The sequence below is a fragment of the Cyprinodon tularosa genome, unplaced genomic scaffold (genome assembly GCF_016077235.1).
Source record: "Cyprinodon tularosa strain WSP-4 unplaced genomic scaffold, ASM1607723v1 ctg316, whole genome shotgun sequence".
Classification (NCBI taxonomy): Eukaryota; Metazoa; Chordata; class Actinopteri; order Cyprinodontiformes; family Cyprinodontidae; genus Cyprinodon; species Cyprinodon tularosa.
Genome location: NW_024039026.1, coordinates 220,837 through 247,486, shown reverse-complemented (window position 1 = coordinate 247,486; position 26,650 = coordinate 220,837). Strand labels below are relative to the sequence as shown.

The following is a 26,650-nucleotide window of genomic DNA, read 5'->3' as shown; positions in this document are numbered from 1 at the left end:
ATCATTATTCTGTGGTGTGACTGCGTATGCTGGCTAAGTTTGTAATGACGTAAGTGCAAACAGTTTTTGACAGTCTCACCAGGTTAGGATCCAGCTCTTCGTTCAAAACGGCTTCGTTCTTGATGAGAGCCACACGCTGAGCAAAGCGGCATGTAGAGATGGATTCCTGGGGAAAAAAAGTCAGCGTTAAACAACAAAAGAGAAAATAAATACACTCATGTAATGATTTGATTATAATCACTCCATTCCCAAAACTTTCCATGCGGAATAATCTGAACTAGTCAGTGAACTTACTTGTGCAATGCTCTTTAAAAGCTTAGATAATATGAGGTGTTATATCAAAATAAAATGTACTCTCCATGTTCTGTGGACACTTTTATACACATACCAAACATTTTCAAAGCAGTTGAACCTAAGACTTTGTGTAAATACAGGTGGACAAGTATTTTTATATTTCTAAATAAGACGATTCAAAATAACAAGAGACAGATTATTATTTTCATTTTCTTTACATTTTTACCTTACATGTTCCTTTTTTTTCCCTTAGGGTTTAAGAGACTAACTTGTCCAAAAATTATGATGGGATGCAGTTACTCACATCAAGGTTCTGTTTATCGACTGCCATAGTGGCGATCATGGTGGTCATGCAGTTTCCCCCAAGGCTGTCCCTCAGCACCGATGTTAGCATGGAGTTCCTGTATGGAATGTGGGAGCGATTCTTCTCTGATAATGCTATAATCACCTGAGGAAAGAAGCCACAGAATAGTTGTATAGGACACAGAAAACAAATGTTTACAATTAGCAAGTAGACATTTTACAGTGCTTTTAAAATAATTGCAGAAAACATGAATTTTATGTTTTGCAGTTATGTAACATCTCTAAATGCATCTAATACATAACCTCAGAGAGCAACATATTCCTTTGACATTCCACATTAAGAAATGGAAATGTCATGAAAAGCTGTACATTGAAAAAGTAATGCAACCGTTTTTGGCATTTTCTTAATCATATTTAGTTACTTTACCACTATTGTTTTATGATAGCAGGGTAGTACATACACTATATTGCCAAAAGTATTTGCTCACCCATCCAAATTATTGGAATCAGGTGTTCCAATCACTTCCATGGCCACAGGTGTATAAATTCAAGCACCTAGGCATGCAGACTGTTTTTACAAACATTTGTGAAAGAATGGGTCGCTCTCAGGAGCTCAGTGAATTCCAGCGTGGAACTGTGATAGGATGCCACCTGTGCAACAAATCCAGTCGTGAAATTTCCTCGCTCCTAAATATTCCACAGTCAACTGTCAGCTGTATTATAAGAAAATGGAAGTGTTTGGGAACGACAGCAACTCAGCCACGAAGTGGTAGGCCACGTAAACTGACGGAGCGGGGTCAGCGGATGCTGACGCGCATAGTGCGAAGAGGTCGCCAACTTTCTGCAGAGTCAATCACTACAGACCTCCAAACTTCATGTGGCCTTCAGATTAGCTCAAGAACAGTGCGCAGAGAGCTTCATGGAATGGGTTTCCATGGTCGAGCAGCTGCATCCAAGCCATACATCACCAAGTGCAATGCAAAGCGTCGGATGCGGTGGTGTAAAGCACGCCGCCACTGGACTCTAGAGCAGTGGAGACGCGTTCTCTGGAGTGACGAATCGCGCTTCTCCATCTGGCAATCTGATGGACGGGTCTGGGTTTGGCGGTTGCCAGGAGAACGGTACTTGTCTGACTGCATTGTGCCAAGTGTAAAGTTTGGTGGAGGGGGGATTATGGTGTGGGGTTGTTTTTCAGGAGCTGGGCTTGGCCCCTTAGTTCCAGTGAAAGGAACTCTGAATGCTTCAGCATACCAAGACATTTTGGACAATTCCATGCTCCCAACTTTGTGGGAACAGTTTGGAGCTGGCCCCTTCCTCTTCCAACATGACTGTGCACCAGTGCACAAAGCAAGGTCCATAAAGACATGGATGACAGAGTCTGGTGTGGATGAACTTGACTGGCCTGCACAGAGTCCTGACCTCAACCCGATAGAACACCTTTGGGATGAATTAGAGCGGAGACTGAGAGCCAGGCCTTCTCGTCCAACATCAGTGTGCGACCTCACAAATGCGCTTCTGGAAGAATGGTCAAAAATTCCCATAAACACACTCCTAAACCTTGTGGACAGCCTTCCCAGAAGAGTTGAAGCTGTTCTAGCTGCAAAGGGTGGACCGACGTCATATTGAACCCTATGGATTAGGAACGGGATGTCACTTAAGCTCATATGTGAGTCAAGGCAGGTGAGCAAATACTTTTGGCAATATAGTGTATATGCCAAAAGTGGTTGCAATATTATTTTATGTGTACAAAACAACATTTTGTTTTGTATAAACCCTGTGTATACAAAATGACAATTAAAGTTGTCTAAGTCTAAAGGTGGATTTATACTTCGAAACTAGATCGTCTGTGTAGGTATCGCAGTGAACGCAGGGACGTCCCGTCGCAGACAGGAGGCCTCTGATTGGTCAAATCTACATCCGCTCTACACTATGCGTTTTTTCCTGTTTGGTACCTTACCGACTTGTTTTGTTCCTATGACCGCCATTGTGGAGAAACGGCTCGTGAAGATGGACCAGCTAGAAGAGTGAGGTGCGTGAGAACGCTGGGACCCTTTTTGCATCTGGATTCCCGCTCTTTTTGCCCCTCATGTCCCTCCGGTGTCAGAAAAACTTGCCCTCTCTTCCTCACCGCCTCAGCCGTATCTAGACCCACAGCTAGTTTGTGATTGTCCCTCTTGCGTTGTGGCGTGGACCAACATACCGCAGACCATGGTTCCATATTGAGCATAAATCAAAAATGTCTGCGTCATACTTGCGACAAGCTCACTGCGACACACTGCTGGGGGAGTATAACCAGCCCTTAAGACTTAATGGGTTAAAATAAGGAGCATTAATGGTGTATTTAGGATTTGATTTCTGAAAAGAGCCACCATAGGGAATACTGATGGCATCAAAGGTGCTATCAGACAGTTACCAGATGTCTATCTAATGTAAAGAACTAAAAGACAATTTGACATTTATAATCCAATATTTACTCTGCAAAAAAACTCTTTATTTCCTTTACCAATGCAAGAAAAATATTTCCAAAATCATGAAAAAAGTGGTTAACAAAAAAGGATAAAACATTGCATAAATATGTGTATACCTATAAACTATGTGTATACCTGCTCCAGGTAATGCAGTGACAGGTTGATGTACTTGGCCTCGGTGAGCAGCTGCCCTTCCAAGCCTGTCTTGCTTACTCGGTCTGATCCAGCTAGGTCCACAAGGTGGAGTTTGGATCGCCGCAAAGTGGCTGAGCCCGGTTCACGCCTGCAGAGATGTATGGTGAAAACACAGTGCGAACGAGTAGAGGCCTGGTTCATGGGGGTCTGAGGAATACAGAAACAAGACAGCTCCGTCAGAAAATAAACACTGTTTTCTGCTCCTCTTAGCCATCTCCTCATCAGCCATCTAAACCAAAGAAAAGTACACACAGAAATACTGCTTTCCAAAAACTCCCCTGTATACTACAATATAAAGTATTCTAATCTATATGAAAGACACAGAAACAGAGTAGACTCAGTTTCTACACAAAAGCATCCTTACCCAGAGGGTTGGTCATTGTAGAGACCGTTGTTCACAGAGGAAATCTTTATGCCTTGAATTTGAGCTTCTTTTCTATTTATGTACCATTTGATAAACTTAGAAGGTTTAACTTAAAAATAGTATAGAAGCACATTAGTGCATGGAATAGCACATGCAATGCAATTAATGTTATTGTTTCCCCTTTTCTGATTATAAGTGACCTTGGAGAACCTTTTCTTTCTTTGCTTGACAACATAAATTTAAACATGACAGCTCAGGTCATTTAAAACCAAACACAAAGAAAGGTTCCCTAAGGCTGACGTCTAGTTGGCAAAATGTGTCAACACCTGCTTGTTAGGGTCTTGGTAGGTCATGACAGACATTTCACAATCTTAACCTGCAGCTGTCTTCCCTTTCCTCAAACTGAATTCCCATCACTCTACACATGTCCATGGAATATCTTTTAGAGAAATCCCAGACAGCTCTTAGATATAAGAAAAGGATCGCTTTCTATATTTCTTTAGTTAAAAGAAATGGGTCAAAGGTCAAGCACACAGGCACATGCAAAGGGAAGAATTTCAGTTTAGTTAAGCACTAAAATGAAAGCCAACTCTTTGGATTACCGATCATTAAAAACAATAAGAGTCATAGTTGCCCTCTGTCTAAAAACAACCTGAAATTGTCGTCTTAAACTGAAAGATTATTAAAGCTTGTTATAAAGATTGTTATTAAATGAAGGCTGACTCCAAACCTTTTGTTTTGGATGAATATACAAGGGAATTATTTGGTTAAAAAAAAAGTTTTTAATGCTTTTTGTGCCTAAAGACAAGGTCTGGTCAGCCATAAGAAGCAGGTATGTTGGTAATTAGCATTTAAATATTAACTCAATTTTAAAGGCATCCTTATCACTATTAAATGTAATCTTATCTTTTATAGAATTTTATAAATAGACCAGATGAGAAAATCTTATCTTTTATAAAATTTTATAAATAGACCAGATAAGAAGCGTATAAACTATTATCTAAGTAAATGTAGGCCAAGTTAACATTAGATCATAATTTCTCCGCCTTTAAAGGTGTAGTGATATAAACATGTCGTTCTTAGCAGCTAAAAGGTAATACTGTTGCTTTTGTGAATATCTCAATCTATTACCTTCCTTTAAGGGTTCATTTTAAACAATATCTGCACTAATATTTTGATCAAACACATCTCTCTTATTTATTTCAATAAAGAGCTAAGTAATAAAAGTAACAATAACACAATATTTTTTATTGTGTCAGCAGGCAGGAATTTAGGTGACAAAGTAGGACTGAGCTACCTCTATAGTTATGCCGCTATAGGCTTAGACTGCTGGAGGACATAGGGACCCCCATTTCATCATTCTATCTCTATTCTCCCACTCTGCAGAATTTGTAAGTTCAATCGGTCTGTTCCTGTTTGGCTGTGACACCATCCTGGAGAGAAATACCAGCTGCCATCGACACCTTTGTTTATAGATGTTGGAGCTTAGCCTGTTTTCCCAGTGTAGTCCTGTTTCTCTGACTGTGACTAGCTGGATGTGCTCTCTTCATCCTCTGACATGGGAGCTGGCTCTGAGCTTGCCTGCCTGGCTGTGTTTCCTGGACGGGGTCACCTGTGGAGCTGGTTTACAGTTGCCTTTTGTATCTCGCCTTCTTTTTCTATATCTGCTTTTGTCTTTTTGAACCCCAGTCAGCCTCAGCAGATGGCCGCTCACACTGAGCCTGGATCTGCTGGAGAATTATTCCTGTTAAAAGGGAGTTTTTCCTCTCCACTGTTGCTACAAGCATGCTTGGTGTGAGGGATTGCCTTGGAGTCAATGAGTCGACGCAGTCAACTGGTTTTCTTTCGATAGAAAACTTTGAGCCAATCTGAATATGATTTGGTTGAATTGTCTCAGTAAAGTGCCTTGAGATGACATGTGTTATGAATTGGCGCTATATAAATAAAATGAATTGAATTGGACTCTGTGTCAGCCTTTAAACACATTAAATGCGCAAAATTCTTTTGTAACTTTCAAAAACCTAAAACTCATAGTTACAGGTATGCCCCCCTATTAGCCAGTTACCCCTTATGAAAATCAGTGGGTATCACGTTATATAAAAGGTATCAAAGCTTCTGAAATGGCCGATCTCCCTGGTTTTAAGTCTTTGAAATATCAGGAAGTGTTCCATATGAATGAGGTATCCTCTTGTTAAACGAGATGTAGAGCATTACCGCTCCTTCACCTGCTGCTACACATTTCTGACGAAGAGCTGCTACTTTTCTCTTACAGGTAAGATTTTTTTGTTTGTTCTTATATTTGTTTCGTCCTTCTTCAACGCACAATGGTCGGAAGGGCATTATCCAGGATATTCATCATAATACTCTCTGTTCCATATTACAGAGGTGAGAGGGTTCTATCAAAGAACAAAGGTTTACTGGTTAGAACCTCAGATTAAGATAAACGTGTCACGTAATATAAATTTATACAAGCTACAGAGGAAGGGCATGAAAGCACCCCTCATTGCAGGCTGTGTAAACCACATGTCTGAACCACATAGTGTTCTGACCTCACACTTTGCTGCAATGTCACATCAGAAAGGAGCCTTCTGCTGACAAAAAGTGCAAACCTTTATGACATTACACAAATGTTTCATACCGATTTTGAAAACCTAAAAAGCATTGATTCTTAAATGTTATAGAGCTCACTGCAGGAAGAGGACTTCAAGTTTTGCATCCGTTTAAACAACAAAGAGACTCAGAAAACACCAGATGGGAGAAAATATTCCCCAAACGTTGATGATGGGGGAGCATTTTATTTCGAGTCCAATAAACCTCTCAAAGCGAGTGAGCTCATGGTCTTTTGAGCTTTGCCTGAATGGATGTGTCATCTTTTATCTACAGGGATGGGATCATGAGAAGAAAGAAAGCATTGCTGTTAGCCTTATCGAAACAAACTTCTTGGATGATTCTTACAAAGATAAATGAACAATATTAGTGGTTCTTTGTTTGTTTGAGGCTCAGGGGGGCTTTTAAGGATGCGGTCAAACACAAGGCAAAACAAATGTCGCTATGTGGGTGGATGATTGTGGGGTCTCTCCGAAGTATGGCTCTTTTCCTTATATGAAGATGTTTTCAATAAAATGCCCTTTCTAGTTTACACCAAGGAGCTGTATTGCATATAATTATAAAATACTTTTAATACAGTTCTACCAATAAAAAACAGTTAACATGGGAGAATCCCAACCACAACAACAATTGACGTCAAAGTAAAGAAAAGTAAATCGTTGATCAAAATCTGGGTCCCTTTTACTGTCATGTATTTACAAGCAAGACCGCAACTAGAGTAGATTAGGTGAGATCAGCTTTCTTCCTTCAAAACCTCACTTTGAAAAGCAAAAGCAGAGTCACCTCATATCTCATGATCAGTGCAAGAAGCCTGAGCGGGTGATGAAAATAAAAAAAGCACACCACAATATAAACATAAATTACAGAGAGAAAGTAGTTTAACAGGGAAAAGGAGCTGATAAAAGGGCCCGCTGGGAACTAAAATAATGTTTTAGCAGGGTACTAAGGTAGTTTTTAGAATGAATATTGCATTTAGAAAAAGAAAAAAACACATAACTTTTAATGGCACTTTTCCTGGAAGTGGTCAGTGGTATTTTAGCCTATAGGTTTAGAGTCCTGACTTATATTTGTTAAGATTTTCTTACTTCTGCAATCATACGGTTAGTGTCCCCAAGGAAGAGCAGATTCAGAGCCTCTTCCTCATTAGTAGACTGCTGCATAGATAAATTCTTCAGGTGGATGTTCTGCTCTGGATCCTCCATAATCATCACTTTCCTGACAAAAGCAAAATCATCATCTTTAACAACATTTAGATCATAATTACATCCATGGAATAATAAAAAATGAAGTCATGAATTAGATCTTTAATTTAGAAAAAGTTTTGAACCCAGCTATTTTTTTTTTTTTTTTTACATCTAAATCCCAAATCCACTTGATATGAAACAACTTTAAATATCGGACCTTAAGAGTTTCCTTATGTTACTGTGCAGTTTTGAACATTTCCGTGTTCATTTTTGCTATATTTAACCATCTTAGTGTTCCTCTCTGTGGGTTGAAACATAGCAATGTGGTTGAATTGTTTAAACCTGTATACACATTACAAACACAGCACAGTAAATTCCTCATTTTAATTAAAGAAATTTAAAGTATATGTTTCGGTCCAAACTAAATCAAGTTTAAATAACATTTTTAAAAGTATTTAACAGTTAACAGATGGAGTTGGAGCAATACTCTAAATCTAGATCTAAATCTAGTGTATAGTGTCAAACGTTTACACTATAAACTGGTGTTTGATATTTTCCACACATTGTGGGTGTGCCCTAATATGCCTTATAATGCCCACTATGCATTATGTCCCCTAATATATGCTGTAATAATCCACTTCCTGTCGCACCAGTGAGGGGTACAGTAATATTCCGACAGAAGTAAAGAAGGAAGAGGAGCTGTAATGTGGCAATAGTTGAAGAGGTTATAATTCTTTTGTAAGGCACTGTATATGACCAAAAAAAAAAAAAAAAGAAATTCTTACTTTTTTGGAGATATATATAAAACCAGTTAGCTTATTCTATAAGACTTTGCTTGAGGAAAAAAAACGTCACAGCAACACACCTTTATAACAGACTGCATAATTTAACACCAATCCACAAGCTAATTGTCAAATCATGGCATAACAATCAGTTATGTCATCTATTTACCTCCCTTGGTCTTGGCGTCACTCAGCACTTAATCCAAACAGTCTGAGCTGCAGCCTAGTCTTGCATGGGATTTATCTATCTGGGTGTTCATAAGTTGATAACAGACAAGGCAAGATCTTAGAAACAAACTGGTGATTGTTACTCACCCACATCAGGCGATTTGAAACACAGATGGGTCTAAATTACTCCTGAAACCCTACCACATCATTTCCATCCAGCCACCAGTAAAGTGAGAGTACAGCTACTTGACTGACGCGTCAAACAGGGAGGAATAATTGGAGAACACGTGCGGATAATTATGTTAACATGTGCAGGTAATTGGAGTGCTCTGATAAAACAGTATTAATCTTATTGTCATTCAGAGCTGCATCCTGGCAGAGTAATTTTGCTCAACAGCCGAGCCAAACCTACGTATAGTTAGATTGTTGCAAAATAAAAAAATAAAAATGATATAAACATTGGAGTGAATGAGGGTAATTTGCAGATTTTTAGGAATCCAGAGGATGGAAAGATGAGTGCGTGATGAAAACAGATGGAGAGAGAAATGTAAAGCTAGATCAAATGGTGCAGGAATGTCAGAAAGAAGGGAGGGCGGGCTATGTTGGAAATGAAGGAAAGATGGAGAAGGATGAAAAAAGGGGGGAAATTTGTCACTGCCACAACCTCTTCATGATTCAGCAAGTATGGCCACAGCATGGTTCACAATGGGCCTGGCTATTTCCAGAGGACTGTGATTTGTGGGTATCTAAAACCTTGAGTTCTAGTTCAGATGTGACTTAAAATGAAGTGGTACATGAAAACCATGTACTACTTCTTTCAAACTGATGTATCAGTTAGTGCCATGTCTACAAGTCTTGCCTTGATAATACTTACTGTCTCACTAATGTGTGAGAAAAAGGAAAAATAATCAAAGGCAACAGGTGGAGTTTGTAATTATACGTTTTTTTTAGATAGAGGCAGCAGGAATAAATAATAGAATTACAGAGAGAGGGAAATGGGGAGGATTAAAGTTCTAATCACTGACCCCAATTCACGCAGTCTACCCCCAGGCTGGATTTTACTCAGCCGTATGAAGAGGGGGACAGTCTCACTGTCTTCATATTTCAACAAGGAGTGGCTTTAAGTCTGACTCATGTGAAATCTATCTGACACAGCGAATATTTTCACAATTTAAAGAAAGGCCATAAAAAAGGTTTGAGAAAATGACTGACGGTAGGTCTTCCAGGCGCGAGGCCTCATATCTGGGATCCAAAAGGTCGTATCCCACCTCGTTGTAAATCTCCAGGTAAGAGATGTGTGTGGAGAATATCATGCTGCTTTCCTGTGAAGAAAAGTTATACAATCTGAAATGATAGTTTTTTGTCACATTTGGCAGATGCTGTGGAAGATTTGCAGCTTTTCTTTTTGCAGATTTGTAAACGCAGAGGAGGCTGCTCTGACCTGGCGGAAGCGTTCGTACAGGTAGGACAGGGTACGCGGTATGATACCTCGATCGCTGTAAAGCTCAGCTCCTCCAGTGATAGTGAACGTCTTCCCACTTCCCGTCTGTCCATAAGCGAATATGGTTCCATTATAACCGGCCAGCGCACTGCACAGAACAATAAAAAGAAGAAGAATTTTCTGAAGAACAGATTGCCTGAATTGATTTAACCACATAGATGTACGATCTTTTACCTGTGAGAAATTTCATCTTCATGCATAAAAACACATTTCAAAGAATTGTTACATTTACACACTGCAAAATTTTTTTTTTATCTCAATAAGTAATTTCTTTCTTAAAGCTACAGTGTGTAATAATTACAGGGATATACAATCAGAAATGTAATATATTATACATAACTATGTTACTTATCATCATCTACGAGCTCAGCCTCTTAACCTTAATATTTGCGTTGCCTTAGAATTCGTTATTTATAATTACATAGGAGCGGGTCTCGCAGCCATGGAGGCAGACATCTTTGCGCTACGGCAGCGCAGAGCCAACAAACTAGCGATTGCGAGATTGCCCATTACGCTCGAAAGTAACTACGGCAAGTTGAGAGAGATGAACTGAGACTGAACACACAGACTAATGAAATACTATCTGTAAAATTATCTATTTAAACAAACCTCATCACTTGCGAAGGTAGGTGATGCGGACGTCGTGGAAGACATTTTGTCCCGTAACGCTCGCCGTACTGTTGGGGGGGAGAAGCGGTGGGGGGGGGGAGATGTTCATGTTGCTGCGGTCTGCAGTCTGACCGCTAGATGTCGCTGAAAATTACACACTGTAGCTTTAAAATAAGTGCATTTTTTCTTGAATTGAGGAGGTGAGACACTTTGCCAATGGAACAAGACAATTTACATTTACCATAAGAAAAAACAATTGCAGTGTCTTATTCCAAGTGCATTTTGTCTAAATAAGAGAGTAAAACCACTAATTCCATTGACAAATAATCTTATTTACCTGCTCAACTTAAGGCTAAATAAACTTACTGGTAAATTAAGACATTTTTACTTATATCTAGATTTGTTGCAGTGCAGTTTGAGCATTTGCAAATTTAATTAATGGAGAACTTCTTTCTCAAATACAAGCTGTGATTAAGTACGTCTTCATTCTGAAGTTTTATGGATCACTAAATCATTTGATACAGGTACAAAGGTACACAACAAGCTGTGTTTGATTCATCTAATACAGGAAAAAAGACTATTCACTGAAAGTTAAAAACTCTCTAATTACAAGGTTAAAATGGTAAGATCCAAAAAGTAGGCAGACTTCCTTCATCTGGCCTCAACAGCCATAGCATTCCCCATTTCTGTCCACACATTTTTGCTCCCTAGCAACATAGTCCCAGTATGACATCTCCATTCTAATTTCTGGAACTACCCAAAGCCACTAAGAGTCTTTGCAAATTAAACCTGACACTTAAAATCCACATTAAAGCCTGGCAGTGATTCCTGAGCAGCTATGGCGACAGACATCTGCTGGTGAGGAAGGACTGTTTTGGAGCATGACTGACACTAGGAGCTCAAACCTTTGCAGCTAAGCTGAGACGGATATATTTGGATTTGGCATGGAGCTGTTATTCTAAACGTGAACAGAGGGATGGAAACCAGTTTCTATCTAAAAAGATGAGACTCCAGCGAGATGTAATATTTAAACACCAAAACTACAATTGAGATGAGTTGAGATAAATCAGCAACAGGAGGTAAAAGAACAGGGAGGAATTAGCGTTAAGATTAACATATACTGTATATATTTTACGATCAGTTAAAATAGAACACTGGTCCAGTCGAATGGATGATGCATGGTCAGCCTAACTTGGATGACCATTGGGCATCAATTCACTTGAGTATGAGTCATGGCAGCGGGGAGAAAAGGCTCAATGTTTTAGCTTAACGTCAGTACTAATGATGCGGCCCGGGCCATACCACTGAGGTTTGGGCGTGTCCCAGCTCTTGTTCCTGTTTACACCTCAGCTTTCCTGGCCCCTATACAGAACTGGTCTGAACTTCGGCTGCAGGTCTCGCTGTCTTGTGAAGTGGGATCACAATGCAGACACAGCGTCTGCGTTGCCAGCCCAACAATCATCATGCTGACTCTTCTTCTTCTCCTTAAGCCATTTATGCTGTTCTGTTTTAAAACTACTTTTTGAGTGATGAATATAGTGGTTTCTGTTACACCACAGCGAGACAATGGCTGTTGTCATGATTTGCAGAAATGCTTTTCCATTTTCTCAAAAATTTAATTAATTAGGGTGTTATGGTATAGAAGTAGAGTGCCTCCGTCTTCAAGGATTAGTTCGAAAAAAGAAGAAATAATAATTAAGAAAGAACTTCATGCAAAAACCGTTGATTTCAGAAACTACTCATTAATACCAGTCTGCATAATTTATATCCAGTGTAAATACAGTCCCCCTCTGATTGCCTCATGGCATGTTATGAACATTAGAGGAATATTTTTCCAGCCCTGTCCTCAAGGCATACAATGCTGGTCAGGATGTTTGCCTGCTTTTACTCATTGGTCATTAACAGGTTTTGCTGATCTGCATTCATCGGAATCAGGTGTGGTATTGCAGAGAAACATCTAAAACTTGCAGAGCATTGAGTAGCAGGTTTAAAAACAAAGCATTAGAGGACAAACAGCCCAATGAAAACACAGCAGACAGTTCAGAGATGAAGTAATTAAGTAGTTTATAGCAGCGTCGCCTAATTACCACTTAGGTTCATTCGTATTGCTCTCTATCTGCAAGATCAGAGGTTTCAAAACTTTCTGGTTTCTGATCCACAAAATAACACTGGAATAACTCATGAGTATAAAAAAAAATTCTACCAAAACAACTAACCATTGGTATGTTAAAGACATGCAGAAAACTATCACAGCTCATCATCCTGACCTCAACATCTGCACCAAGCCAGATGATGTTGGAATCATCACTCTGTGGAGATTGTTTTGTTGCCAGCAGGGAGAGGGAGCCGGTGAGTTTTGATGGGAGAATAGATTAAGCTGAATACAGGGCAAAACTGCAAAAAAATTAAAATAAATTTAAAGAATAAATAAAAAAATAAAAAAATTTTGACAGATGATCCTCATCCAAATGGATTGATTAAGCCTGGGCTACTTTGCAAATATAATTGGGCTAATTTTAAGATTTGACAGCATATACTAAAAGTATTCATAATCTAAAAGGTATAGATCAGTGGTCACGATTAATGGACTGTCACTTGTATCGCTTCTCCTGTTAATATGGTAACGCCATCCGGAGCTCCCAGGACCAGGCTACACGTGATACAAATTAGCCAATGAGCTGAGTTTTTGAGTACGTTTGGCTCAACTTGCTGCTGTGAGCAGGATTCATAATCAACAATACAGGTGCTGGTCATAAAATTAGAATATCATAAAAAAGTAGATTGATTTCAGTAATTCCATTTAAAAAGTGAAACTTGTATATTATATTCATACATTACATACAAACTCATATATTTCAGATGTTTATTTTGTTTAATTTTGATGATTACAAATGACAACAAATGAAAATCTCAAATTCATCATATCAGAAAATTAGAATATTACTGAAGACCAATAAAAACAAAGGATTTATAGAAATGTTGGCCAACTGAAAAGTATGAACATGAAAAGTATGAGCATGTACAGCACTCAGTATTTAGTTGGGCCTCCTTTGGCCTGTATTACTGCAGCAATGCGGCGTGGCATGGAGTCGATCAGTCTGTGGCACTGCTCAGGTGTTATGATAGCCCAGGTTGCTCTAATAGTGGCTTTTAGCTCTTCTGAATTGTTGGGTCTGGTGTATTGCATCTTCTTCTTCACAATACCCCATAGATTTTCTATGGGGTTAAGGTCAGGAGAGTTTGCTGGCCAATTAAGAACAGGGATACCATGGTCCTTCAACCAGGTACTGGTAGCTTTGGCACTGTGTGCAGGTGCCAAGTGCTGTTGGAAAATGAAATCTGCATCTCCAAAAAGTTGGTCAGCTGCAGGAAGCATGAAGTGCTCTAAAACTTCCTGGTATGTGGCTGCGTTGACCCTGGACCTCAGAAAACACAATGGACCAACACCAGCAGATGACATGGCACCCCAAACCATCACTGACTGTGGAAACTTTACACTGGACTTCAAGCAACGTGGATGAAGTGCCTCTCTTCTTTTCCTCCAGACTCTGGGACCTTGATTTCCAAAGGAAATGCAAAATTTACTTTCATCAGAGAACATGACTTTGGACCACTCACCAGCAGTCCAGTCCTGTTTCTCTTTAGACGCTTCTGACGCTGTCTGTGGTTCAAGAGGGGCTTGACACAAGGAATGCGACAGCAGAAACCCATGTCTTTCATACGTCTGTGTGTGGTGGTTCTTGAAGCACTCACTCCAGCTGCAGTCCACTCTTTGTGAATCTCCCCCACATTTTTGAAGGGGTTTTGTTTCACAATCCTCTCCAGGGTGCGGTTATCTCTCTTGCTTGTACACTTTTTTCGACCACATCTTTTCCTTCCCTTCGCCTCTCTATTAATGTGCTTGGACACTGAGCTCTGTGAACAGCCAGCCTCTTTAGCGATGACCTTTTGTGTCTTGCCCTCCTTGTGCAAGGTGTCGATGGTCGTCTTTTGGACAACTGTCAAGTCAGCAGTCTTCCCCATGATTGTGTAGCCTATAGAACTAGACTGAAAGACCATTTAAAGGCTTTTGCAGGTGGTTTGAGTTAATTAGCTGATTAGAGTGTGGCACCAGGGGCCATCAATTTTGAACCTTTTCACAATATTCTAATTTTCTGATATGATGAATTTGAGATTTTCATTTGTTGTCATTTGTAATCATCAAAATTAAACAAAATAAACATCTGAAATATATGAGTTTGTATGTAATGTATGAATATAATATACAAGTTTCACTTTTTAAATGGAATTACTGAAATCAATCTACTTTTTCATGATATTCTAATTTTATGACCAGCACCTGTAAATATCAATCCAGGCCCACGAATGAGCACAGTCAGTTCAGGTGTTTTAAAAAAAAAAAAGTGAGTGTTGAAATTGCCTATATACCAAACAATCAAAAACAATTTAGTTTTTAAAAAGGCAAACATTCTTATTTTTATATCTTTTATTTAAAAATTCAATGTATACCATGTATGTATAGACACTTGCATTTTATATCAGTGTTAAATGATGTTTAATGTAACAGATTATAATTCAAAAAGGCTACATACCTTAGCTGGTTATTGATTTTCTTTATTCGGACCCTGCTGATTTTTAATTGGTTATCCCTGGTATAGATACACACTAATTTGGTGTGGTATTGATACTAAATACAAGTTTTGTTTGCATATTTTTGCTACAGTTTTAGATTTCCAGATTGGGAGAATCAAACTTAAAATAGTGTCAAAGTTTGTTATTTTGGGCTATTTTGCATTTATTTGCACACTTATTTACCAAGATTCTCTGATTCTTTTGAGGAAGCATGTTCAATGTTGAGATTGATAAAGTAGAGTTTTTCAAATTAAAAGAAAATATCGTGATTATGCCTTTCACTGCATGGCATTTTATATCCCCATAGTATCACAGAAGGCATCAAAAGTAAAATATTTTCCTGGGAAAATTGAGTCTGGAATATAAGTATCATGATACACCTGGAAACTAGAGCACCTGAATTTATGAAAGCAATTAAAATCTGTCTCAAAACTTAAAATGTTAAGCACAACACAAAGTATTTGTCTTTCAATAACCAGACATTGGACAATCTGTATTAATACCTTAGTGCAGGGATGTCAAACCGGGTTCCAGAAAGGGTCGTGTGGCTGCAGGTTTTCTTTCCAACCAAGCAATGGCACACCAGACTCCATTCATCTCATCAAGTGAGTGCAGTCTTAACATGATGACTTGATGAGATGAATGCAGTCTGCTGTGCCATTGCTTGGTTAGAAAGAAAACCTGCAGCCACATGGCCCTTTCTGGAACCAGTTTGACACTTGTGCCTTAGTGTAACAAAATTATTTTTTTAAATCTTTTATTTAAGTTAGTTAAATACAGGAAGTATTTTCAAAGAAATACTTGCCCAGTTCGTTTACTGCTGCTGAAAATGGGCAAAATGTTTTTAACTTTTTTTCAATACAGCTCAAGTAGAGCTGCACATTTGAAGATAATCTTTTAATGATGGCAAATGTGTGAAAACCCTTTATAAGTTTTGGGCCTAAAATGATTTAAACAGCGACTTATTTTAAGAACTGTGTCTACTTTGTTTAATTAGAATATTGCATGCTCATATTTTGTGGGGCAGTTAAAACTAAAATCACAGTATAATCTCAGAGTGTTGTTCAATTATTTTATTTTGGCCCTTAAATAATTCTGAATACGCAGTTTTGGTCCATTTGAGGAAACATGGAAACAACACTCCTGCTCCTGAGCGTATAAGGAGCCCACAGTGAACTAAAACGCACCATACTGGGGAGACAGACTGGTCATGGCTCCACAGAATGACTAGACTACAGACAAGCGTCTCATTTCACAGACTTGGCAATTTCCTATTAATAAGGAAAGATGCTGCCTGGTTTTGACGGCTGCTTTTTATCCTGATGTATACCAGCTGCCACAACATTGTGAGAACTAGTAAATTGTTAGCTAAGGGTGGCAATTTAATACTCAGGTCAATGAACCTCTGTAAAGTCAGGTCAGTCACATTAGAGCCATTAGTCAACTGTTGTTTATGTCTCCTAATAACTAAGAAAATCAAAAGCACTTGTGGGATTCCAAAGGTCCTGAAGTAAAAAAAAGTTGGCTGTGTGGAATGTTGAGAGGATGGTAGAGCTGATCGGAGGTGAGGATAGTTTGGTTGAGATACAGAGAGGAAGAACTTTTTCTACATGACTGACAAAATAATATTTGATTGCAGGAAATTTCTGTTTTCTTTTTAAGATGTTTCGAAACTATAATTCAAAAAAAAAAAAGAAGAAAGATGCATCTGTGGAATAAAGGTTGTTATTTATTTCCGCATCATCTGTAAATTAAACATTCTCTCTTTTATACAAGAGGTTTTATGTATAGCATGTCATGTTTCATTTGGCCAAAAACGTTTAACTCTATTTAAAAATTGCCATGATCTTTAACCATTCATTGAAAAAAGCTTTGGGCCTTTTTCAATCACTGGCTGAAATTAAAAAGGGCTAAACTGTTGGGCTCCATTTCAGCTAGGATTACTAACATTATTATCATTATTTCAATGTTAAATAAAGAGAGAAGGGATATTTTTGTTTTTTACAGCTGTTTTATATGTTCAGAGCTTCACATAGTCCAAGTTACTATGCCTTTAACTAACCAGGGAAAGCCCAGCTGATGATGTCATTGCTTTGTAAGCCTCACAGAGGGTAATTAACAACATCTGAGTTGACTTGAGGCACACCACAGGATAAACTTTAAGGCAACACCTTAAACATACGGATCCTTTGGGTGACATAATGTGGAAATAAAAAAAGTCTAGGCATTAGGAAAGAACGGTGGATCTCCATAAGCCCAGTTCATCCTGGGTAGGATTTTCAGATAAATTAAAAATGCCACTTTCATCTGTTTGCACAAGTATAAACATGTGACTATCAAGCCATCATACCACTCATGTTCCAGTGATTAATGTGTTTCGGTGCACAAGTATATGAAATGAACCCTGATCAAAAGACCAGGCAAAAGATCTTGTCAAGAAGTTAGCTTTAGCTGGTTAGAGATCCGTATCTGGGATGATGCGGTCCAGGGCTGAGCATGATGGCCTAAAAATCTAACCTCAGATTTGTTCCTATCAAATCCGAGACCATTTCTTTTCTAACTAAAGTTTCATGAAAAAAATAAATAAAATACAACTGACATACACTATATTGCCAAAAGTATTTGCTCACCCATCCAAATTTTTGGAATCAGGTGTTCCAATCACTTCCATGGCCACAGGTGTATAAATTCAAGCACCTAGGCATGCAGACTGTTTTTACAAACATTTGTGAAAGAATGGGTCGCTCTCAGGAGCTCAGTGAATTCCAGCGTGGAACTGTGATAGGATGCCACCTGTGCAACAAATCCAGTCGTGAAATTTCCTCGCTCCTAAATATTCCACAGTCAACTGTCAGCTGTATTATAAGAAAATGGAAGTGTTTGGGAACGACAGCAACTCAGCCACGAAGTGGTAGGCCACGTAAACTGACGGAGCGGGGTCAGCGGATGCTGACGCGCATAGTGCGAAGAGGTCGCCAACTTTCTGCAGAGTCAATCACTACAGACCTCCAAACTTCATGTGGCCTTCAGATTAGCTCAAGAACAGTGCGCAGAGAGCTTCATGGAATGGGTTTCCATGGTCGAGCAGCTGCATCCAAGCCATACATCACCAAGTGCAATGCAAAGCGTCGGATGCGGTGGTGTAAAGCACGCCGCCACTGGACTCTAGAGCAGTGGAGACGCGTTCTCTGGAGTGACGAATCGCGCTTCTCCATCTGGCAATCTGATGGACGGGTCTGGGTTTGGCGGTTGCCAGGAGAACGGTACTTGTCTGACTGCATTGTGCCAAGTGTAAAGTTTGGTGGAGGGGGGATTATGGTGTGGGGTTGTTTTTCAGGAGCTGGGCTTGGCCCCTTAGTTCCAGTGAAAGGAACTCTGAATGCTTCAGCATACCAAGACATTTTGGACAATTCCATGCTCCCAACTTTGTGGGAACAGTTTGGAGCTGGCCCCTTCCTCTTCCAACATGACTGTGCACCAGTGCACAAAGCAAGGTCCATAAAGACATGGATGACAGAGTCTGGTGTGGATGAACTTGACTGGCCTGCACAGAGTCCTGACCTCAACCCGATAGAACACCTTTGGGATGAATTAGAGCGGAGACTGAGAGCCAGGCCTTCTCGTCCAACATCAGTGTGCGACCTCACAAATGCGCTTCTGGAAGAATGGTCAAAAATTCTCATAAACACACTCCTAAACCTTGTGGACAGCCTTCCCAGAAGAGTTGAAGCTGTTCTAGCTGCAAAGGGTGGACCGACGTCATATTGAACCCTATGGATTAGGAACGGGATGTCACTTAAGCTCATATGTGAGTCAAGGCAGGTGAGCAAATACTTTTGGCAATATAGTGTATATTGCTGCCAAAAACTAGCTTTCATTTCAATCTTCCTCTCTAGAAGGTGCACACATATAAATGAGAATCCTGTTGCAGGAATATCCAATAACTTGGGATTGCAATTGCAGCCAAAAGGTTTAGTTTACCATTTGCAGTACGTGATAAAAGCCTGAGGGAGAACACAGATAAGGAGCAATAGCTAACTAACCCTATCTGAAGTTCCCATCAACAGGAGCCAGGACCAATTTGCCTTCTGGATTTCAATGAAAATTGTTTTCCTCTTCTTTCTCTACTTGTCCGGGCCTATGCCTCTGCCTGTGCACAATGTTTTGGAAGCGAGCTACTGTTTACCTTGGCTGGACATGTGGTAGATGAGAAAATAATTCTCCTGTCGGATATAAAAGCGAAAATGCTTTTGTTTATTAAGAGAAACGTCCCATTAATGTATAAGTGACCGCAATAAATTGAAGAAGACAGCCCACCTTTGCCTTGGTTAATTTGTATTAACCTTTGAAAATGTTAAACATGCTGCACTTTTTATGTTGTATATCACTGGCTCTCCATCCTGGTCATTAAGTACAGTACAACCAACCTGCATGTTTTGGATGGCTCTCTGTTGCTGCACACCTGATTCAAACGATTACATAGACTCCTCAGCAGCCATCAAGTGTTGGCCATGGCTAGTTTATTTAAGTTAGTTGTGTAGCAGTAAAGAAACACCTAAAATCCACAGGGCAGTGGTACTTACTGTAAAAATAATAGTTTTTCCACAGTTTTTGGTTTTATTCGGGTTGGAAGTTATATGTTCAAGCAATCTTTTAGCTAAACCAGCCAATCTAATTTGGTAGTGTTTTTACCCAATCTATATTTGTACAAGGGCAAACAAATACAAAATAGGCACATTTGACAAAATACTTGTTAAGTATTATTGTAACTTTTAAAAAGTCTTAGTTGAGTCTCAAACCAACAACCTCAGGATTGGAAGTATATATCTTACAGCTAACGCAACTAACAATGGTAACTGCATTCTGGAAAGCAATACTAGTTAACACTAATGTAAAAACTGTAACCACTGGCTTTCTCAGGTTCTGATCATTACATGGTTCAAACTAACACAAATAATTTTACCCAAACTAGATTGTGTCATGAACATAGCCCCGGTAGCTAATCTGATTACACACTTCATTCACCTGCCATTCCCTCGTCGTTCTCTAATTATCATTGATCTTATTAACCTGCTTCCTCTGCTATATATATATGGTTCATCCCAGCTATCGGGGCCAGATCATTATTCGTTTGTATTCATAGTGTACTCTTCTATTCTTTGTTTGTTAGTGTTATGTTATCATTATGTTTCGATGTCAATTCAATTCAATTTCAATTCAGTTTATTTATATAGCGCCAAATTCACAACACATGTCATCTCAAGGCACTTTACAGTTCAACCAGATCATACAGTCAAATTGATACAAAGTTTTCTATCTAAGGAAAACCAGTTGATTGCATTGACTCATTGACTCAAATACAATCCCCCACACTAAGCATGCTTGTAGCGACAGTGGAGAGGAAAAACTCCCTTTTAACAGGAAGAAACCTCCAGCAGAAGGTCAGTGAAATGTCAGTGAATTGAGAGGGTTTGGTGTTTGTTTTCTGTCTCCTGGTCATGTCCTGGCTCTTCTCCGCTGAGCCCTCAAATTAGCTCGGATTCCTGGAACCCTGGATCTGTCTGTTCCTGTTTGCATCAGGATCGCTGGTTGGGCTATGGACTCCTGGATCTCAGAACTGTCTGGTTCTGAACTGTTTCTCTGACCTGGATCGGTCTCCTGCTTGCTCACTTGGGTTGGTGCACCGGGAGCACTTTGGACGGCTCTGGGCCGCATCTCATTTGGCAATCCATCAGCTGGATCTTGCCTTCTTAGAAAGGATGGACTGAACTGTTAAACCAGGTAAATGACTCGCTCTGTCAGATGATCATGGTCACTTACCTGTGTTTCTCCCACATCCAGAGTGCCAGCGATGGGTTGCACCTCGCCCCCCTGCAGCCGCTGCAGTCAGCTTATCCTCAGCAGCCCACGTTTCTCTTCTGTTCTGTTTTATTATTTTTTTGTTATCAAAACGTTTTGAAACTTCCCCTTGTCCGACTCAGCTTGAATACTGGGTCATTCTGTCCTGTTTATGACAGATTGGTTGTTTTCCAACCAATGTATTCCTAGAATATAAACAAACTCTATCCAACTGACCGCAACTCTCCTACACACTCCCACATCTTCACTGGTGACTGAGGCTGTTTGAATGCCTGTCGAAGTTCAGGGCGAGCTGAAGCACTTTCTGAAGCGGTCATGTGTTAATGCGGGGTAGCGATGCTTCAGAGTTCATCTATTTGGCCCATCCCCCAAATGAAGCAAGCCTGGATACGAGCTTCGCAGAAACGTCCTCTCCACTATTTAACACACGCCTCGAAGCTTCAGCCAATTCATAACATCACTACCAGGTAAGTTTACATAAACAGTGGTGAAGGCCACAAATGTTTACAAATATGGTCATTTTTGCTACTAAATAATGCACAAAACTTAGAGGTTGCATTGTTTTAAAACTTTTAGTATGAGATTATTTAATATTTTTTCAAATACTTTTTACATAGAAATGTTTAACATCAGATTTAGTGACACAGTTAACTACAAAAGATGGAGGTGAAAATTCAATATAAGAGAACACAAAAAGGCAGACTAAAAATCCTATCAATGAAATCCAACCAGATGACACCAACAAGCCTAAGCAAATGAAGTGGATTAACACGGTTAACTTTCATGGAGGGAACATGATATTAATTTGGCCCCAAGGGAGGGAGACAGCAGCCTAAATAGAGCTGGGAACAATGCTTAGATAAGGAAATGAGGAAAAAAAGTAATCTAGGTGCTAAAACAGCTAAAGAATGTGGGAATTGCAAAACTTAAAACAAAACTGTAAAAAAAAAAAAAAAAACTTGTAAGGAAACCATGTCTGGGGCTAACTAAAATAAGGAACCAGGAAATACAAACAAGTTTGAAATAAATAATAAAAAGTAAAAATAAAAACAACAGACCATATCAGAAAATGGCAAACAAAACTGTGTTTATTCCTCCACTTCCCTATTTAGATATAAAAACCACCAGTCTGGATTAGAAAAAAAATACATCAAGTGTACATTTACTGTAAGCCTGTGTTAAATACAGAGACTACAGCTTTGTGGCTAGAAAACACTCTCACTCTCAAGATGGCACAGTGTGCCATCTTGTCTGCCAGCTCCATCCACTTAGTGGTTTAAGTGCTTAAAATGTGCCAAACATCACAGACCCCCCCTCATTTCCATCTTAAAGAAAGCTGAGCTTTACTGACTTCCTGTCAACAAGCCTGGCCTGAATCTGTGTGGCCTAACTTTAGTCTGAGAGAGAATGAAGCATAAATAGATGTCTATGAAAAGTAAAAAACTAAAGCGGAGCAATTAGATAAAAATGACAGATTCTTTCACTTACCTTTCTGCTACTGGTTTGGCTATTTCTTCAAATATTGCCTCTTGATTAACATGTTGATCAAACACTTTTTGGAACCTGGAGAGCAACAGAAAAGAACAAAGATGTTCTAATTAAGGTTGCACTGATTAAACAAGCTAAAAGCCCCTGAAATTATATTTATGTCCAACATCCACAGCTGTCTGCTAAATGTCTGAAATAGACCTAGTGGTTTTGTTTTAGAAAACAACCTAAACCTATCATGTTTTAACCCATAGAAAGATGGGGAGAAGTTTAAGCAGAATCCGCCCAAAGAAAGGTTGTTAAAAGTGGAAACTTTATTGCTATAAGGGCACAGGGGAACCTCTGCAAGCTATTATAAGACCGTGTGGTTTTTAGAGGCTCTGAGTGTCCACTGCTGTCAGACTTTCTAACTGTGAATTTAAGGCTTGGAAGCATGGCATGGGCTCTGCACAGAGGGTATATGAGGCTGCAGCCAAGCATTAAACAGATGTTCTGGCTCTTCCCTGACAGGACTTGTGGATGAATTATTCATGGGGAAAAAGTTCCAATGTAGCCATATGAGCTAGGTCGGAGTGTTGGTTATCCTTAATGCAGCTTTTTTTAATTCATTTGTACTAATCTGATGCTTAGATTGAATAAAAAGACAAAGTTTCCTTTAGAGACATAGTCTGACCACTGCGACTGACTTTAGCTGATTGCACAGTTTATCAGCCTGAAAAGGAGCAGACAAAGGCAGCACTAACAGAGTCAGCGGAAACAGCTTGGAATCAGTCAAATAAAACTTTTTTTTTTTTTTTTTTTTTTATGAAAGCTATCATTAAAACATTGCTTGGTTGCAGCTGCAATCGCGACTGTTATGGTTACAGAAAAGCACTGTTGCATTATGGACCCGCCTCCTGCGCTATGATTGGTCCGGTCTGTTTTAGACCGGAAAGTATTAAGCCTTACCAGACTGACTTACAGCCCCATGTAAGTCAGTCCTGCTGGCCAGGCTATTAGTCCAGTTCTTTAAAGGATAAGACAAGCATACGCTGGTGAAGATTCTTACTCATCTAGGTCATAGTCATTCCGAAAAAAGAAAATTAAAAACAATGCAAAAACAAAAACAAGGCTTTGTTGGGCTACTGTACAAAACCTCAAACTCAACTCTACTCCTGACATTTGAACTGAAAAAGCTTCCTGGATTGGAAGCGAAACATCTTCAAACTTGGAAACAAAGTCCAGTGGATTGTTTTTAATTTTCCTTTTTGGAAGGATAAGACAAACAGTTTATAGTTTAACCTCTAGTTATTCGTTTATCTCTCTTGTGCTCCAGAATTATTATTGCATCTGTTTGTTTTTTCAACCATTTGACACTGTACCTCTAAGATAAACCATTCATAACTGGAAATTCTCTACCTGCCACTTTAGTTGTGCATAACCTGAAATAGTACAGATATTAAAGTCGCCACAAGCGATAGAGGCAGCAGAAGCAGCTAGTTTACATGCAAAGTCAGTGGTTGGAGCGCATCAAGGAGCATGAAAAGGTCATGCAGCAGGTTTTGAGCAGCAGGAGCAGCGCATCTTGACGCGTCTGAGCAGCTGAAGTGGCGCCTCATGAGCTTCTGAGAATCTGACGTGCATGATGCGCTTCACAAGCAGCAGATGCTGGAGTTGGAAAAATGTAGCTATTGCTGCTCGACTCACCACACCCGATGTAACGAGTAAAATTCTCCACAGTGAGATCAATAAACTCAATTAATCAATATTTTGAATTACAGTAGCTTTCCAATGAGGGCTAGAAATTTATTTTTGTGTCATTTTTACTATCAAATATGGATTCTAGCCTGGAGACCTTTGCAACATCTCTTCCTCCCCCCCTCTAATCCCGTTTCCTGTCTGCATACTTTCCAAAAATACAAAAAACAAAAGCCACTAGAGGCTAATAAGATATGGATATGAAATTTTTTTAATCCTTTGCAGATTTTTAACATCTTTTTAACTTCTTTACGTTTTAGCAAAGCAGCTTGAATGCCATTGTGTATTTAAAACTTTCAATGCCAGATGGAAGATTAGTAGAACATTGAAATAAAAGTTTTCTGAAACATGGACCCAGCAGTAGACGTATTAAGAACTAAAAAGGGACTTATTTTAAGGGGGGAAAACTTCTTTAGGTGAAAATACCTGAACTTGTAGCGTTCTCTCTTGTTGTTAACAAAGCCATCAGCCAGGTCCCTAGGTACCAAAAACTCAAGAGAAGCATTTGTATCCTCCTTTTGATCCACAGAGTATACCTGAGGGATCCAAAGGCAACAGAAACAGTCACATAACTTATACAGTATAAGTGGTAACTATAGGCAGAAAGTTTAGCATAATATGACATTTAGGAAGCATTTGAGAGCAGTCACATAAACATTCATGTACCGTTCTACTATATATTTTACAGATTCTATGCCATAATTGTATGTGGTGTCATATTTGCAGTCCAAATTCAACAAAATGTCTATACATCAAGTTAGATATATAGGTTTGGACGTTTGTGGTTTGAGCATCGCATAACCCAGGAAAGAAAAGAGGGCAGTTTATGGCGCATGTATTCAGCGAAAAGCAAAAGGAAGTAAAGAGGCAATCAGGATCAGCCCAAAGAGCATGCAGGCTCTGCAGATTCAAGCCAAAACCAGGCCTCAGGGGAGAAAAGGAAAATTGTAGAACATTAAACCAATATCTACTGAGCTCTAGCACCGGAGGCCATTTAAATAGGATCGGCTGGGGTCCTCTGCACACCCACGTTCTCCGCTTTAGAGCTTCTGGCATATGTTTCCAATGGACACTGATGTAATTAGTGATCTCCAGGGCTGGAGGAATAAAAAAAAAGATATGGCCCCAGTGATTAGATTGGTTTTCCACCATCACCCTGTTTGTTGCTTTGCCATGCTCATCAACGCTCCTTTTCCAGAGATATGTGCCAAACCCTGAAAAGCCCCCAGGACAAAGATGTGCTCTTTCATTCTGGTGAATATTGTCAGGTAAAGCTAAAGCGCTGCAGAAGTTTAGGAGTGGAGAAAAGTTTATACTCAAAAAAGAGCTTTAAAAACACAAAGTTACAGTTTTATTCGGTGTATAATACACTCTTCCTGAAAGGTTTGCAGCAAAAATCTTATTATACCAGACCTGTCAGGAGAGGATATGTAAAAGCTGCCTAAAATTTCATTTGTAGTAGGGAAAATACAAACTATTTTTACATTTCTCAAATAGATTTTTAAAACATTTTTAAAAATATACACTATCCTTGTGTTTTAAAAACAGAAAGTCAGAATAATTTGAACTTTATCACATAAATAGTTTTTATGGAAATGAAAAAAAGACAAGTTACTGCATGAGATGCACATGTACTGTGTCACTGAACAAAATGTAAAATAACTGCATTCCTTTCAGGTGTTGCCAGCTCCAGGGGCTCAGAGACTCTTTTGTGGATTCCTGTTCATCCGAATGATTTATTGGGACACTTTATGGAAAGCAGTCATCATCATTAAAGTCCTAACTGACAAGTCAGGAAAACAAAATCTTATTTAGTGTGGAAAAAAACACACTTAATGAGATTTAGTGTTTGACAGAAGCATTATTGGAAGTTGAGTTCAGTTACTCCTTATTTACATATTTTTGCACGCGGTGTGATACTGCAGTTTAAAAAGCTTGTCTAAATAAAGACTTTATATAAAGTATTAAAACGCAGTCGGACTACTTTATATAGTTTCACTTTCTGTAAAGTCGTGCTAATCAGGTCGTGAACTATGAACTTACCGCCGCGGGTTTCTTCGTGGGCTTAATACGTCCGAATATTTGTATCGTTTGTTTAACCATTTTTACTTTAAACGCAGGCTTTTTCGGGAAACACTCCTAGAACCGCAGCTGAGCTAGCGATTTGTTACAACTGGTTGCTAGGTGACAGGTGTCCTCAAAGATCGTCTAATGAGCGTGATGTTTAACCAGCTTTGCGTCTTTTTTTCAGGCTACTGCCACCATGAGTCTTATAATATCTTAATAATTTAACTATCAATAACAATTGTTTTTGTGTAGTTTTATATTGTGCATATATATTTTTTGGTTTTTAGCGTAATATGCGTGTTCTTGGACTGTGTTAAGTGTAAAACACCAAACCCAGCCGAGGTTTCCTTCTCAAAGCAGCTGCCTCAACGTGCAGTTGGCAGGGAACCAAG

General features: G+C 39.3%; 1 protein-coding gene across 1 annotated transcript in view; it reads right to left on the bottom strand.

Annotated features, from left to right (window-relative positions):
• Window positions 1-26,365, bottom strand: part of kif6 (kinesin family member 6) — a 99,055-nt gene extending 72,690 nt beyond the window's left edge. The window contains exons 1-9 of the mRNA XM_038292755.1: window positions 26,235-26,365; window positions 24,618-24,727; window positions 22,455-22,529; window positions 9,807-9,954; window positions 9,578-9,687; window positions 7,317-7,446; window positions 3,201-3,407; window positions 599-742; window positions 80-166 (exon numbers count right to left, since the gene is read on the bottom strand). Of these exons, the coding sequence (XP_038148683.1) occupies window positions 80-166; window positions 599-742; window positions 3,201-3,407; window positions 7,317-7,446; window positions 9,578-9,687; window positions 9,807-9,954; window positions 22,455-22,529; window positions 24,618-24,727; window positions 26,235-26,294 (1,071 nt within the window). The 5' untranslated portion in view covers window positions 26,295-26,365. The remainder of the gene's footprint in view (window positions 1-79; window positions 167-598; window positions 743-3,200; window positions 3,408-7,316; window positions 7,447-9,577; window positions 9,688-9,806; window positions 9,955-22,454; window positions 22,530-24,617; window positions 24,728-26,234) is intronic.
• Between the last annotated feature and the right edge of the window lie 285 nt (window positions 26,366-26,650).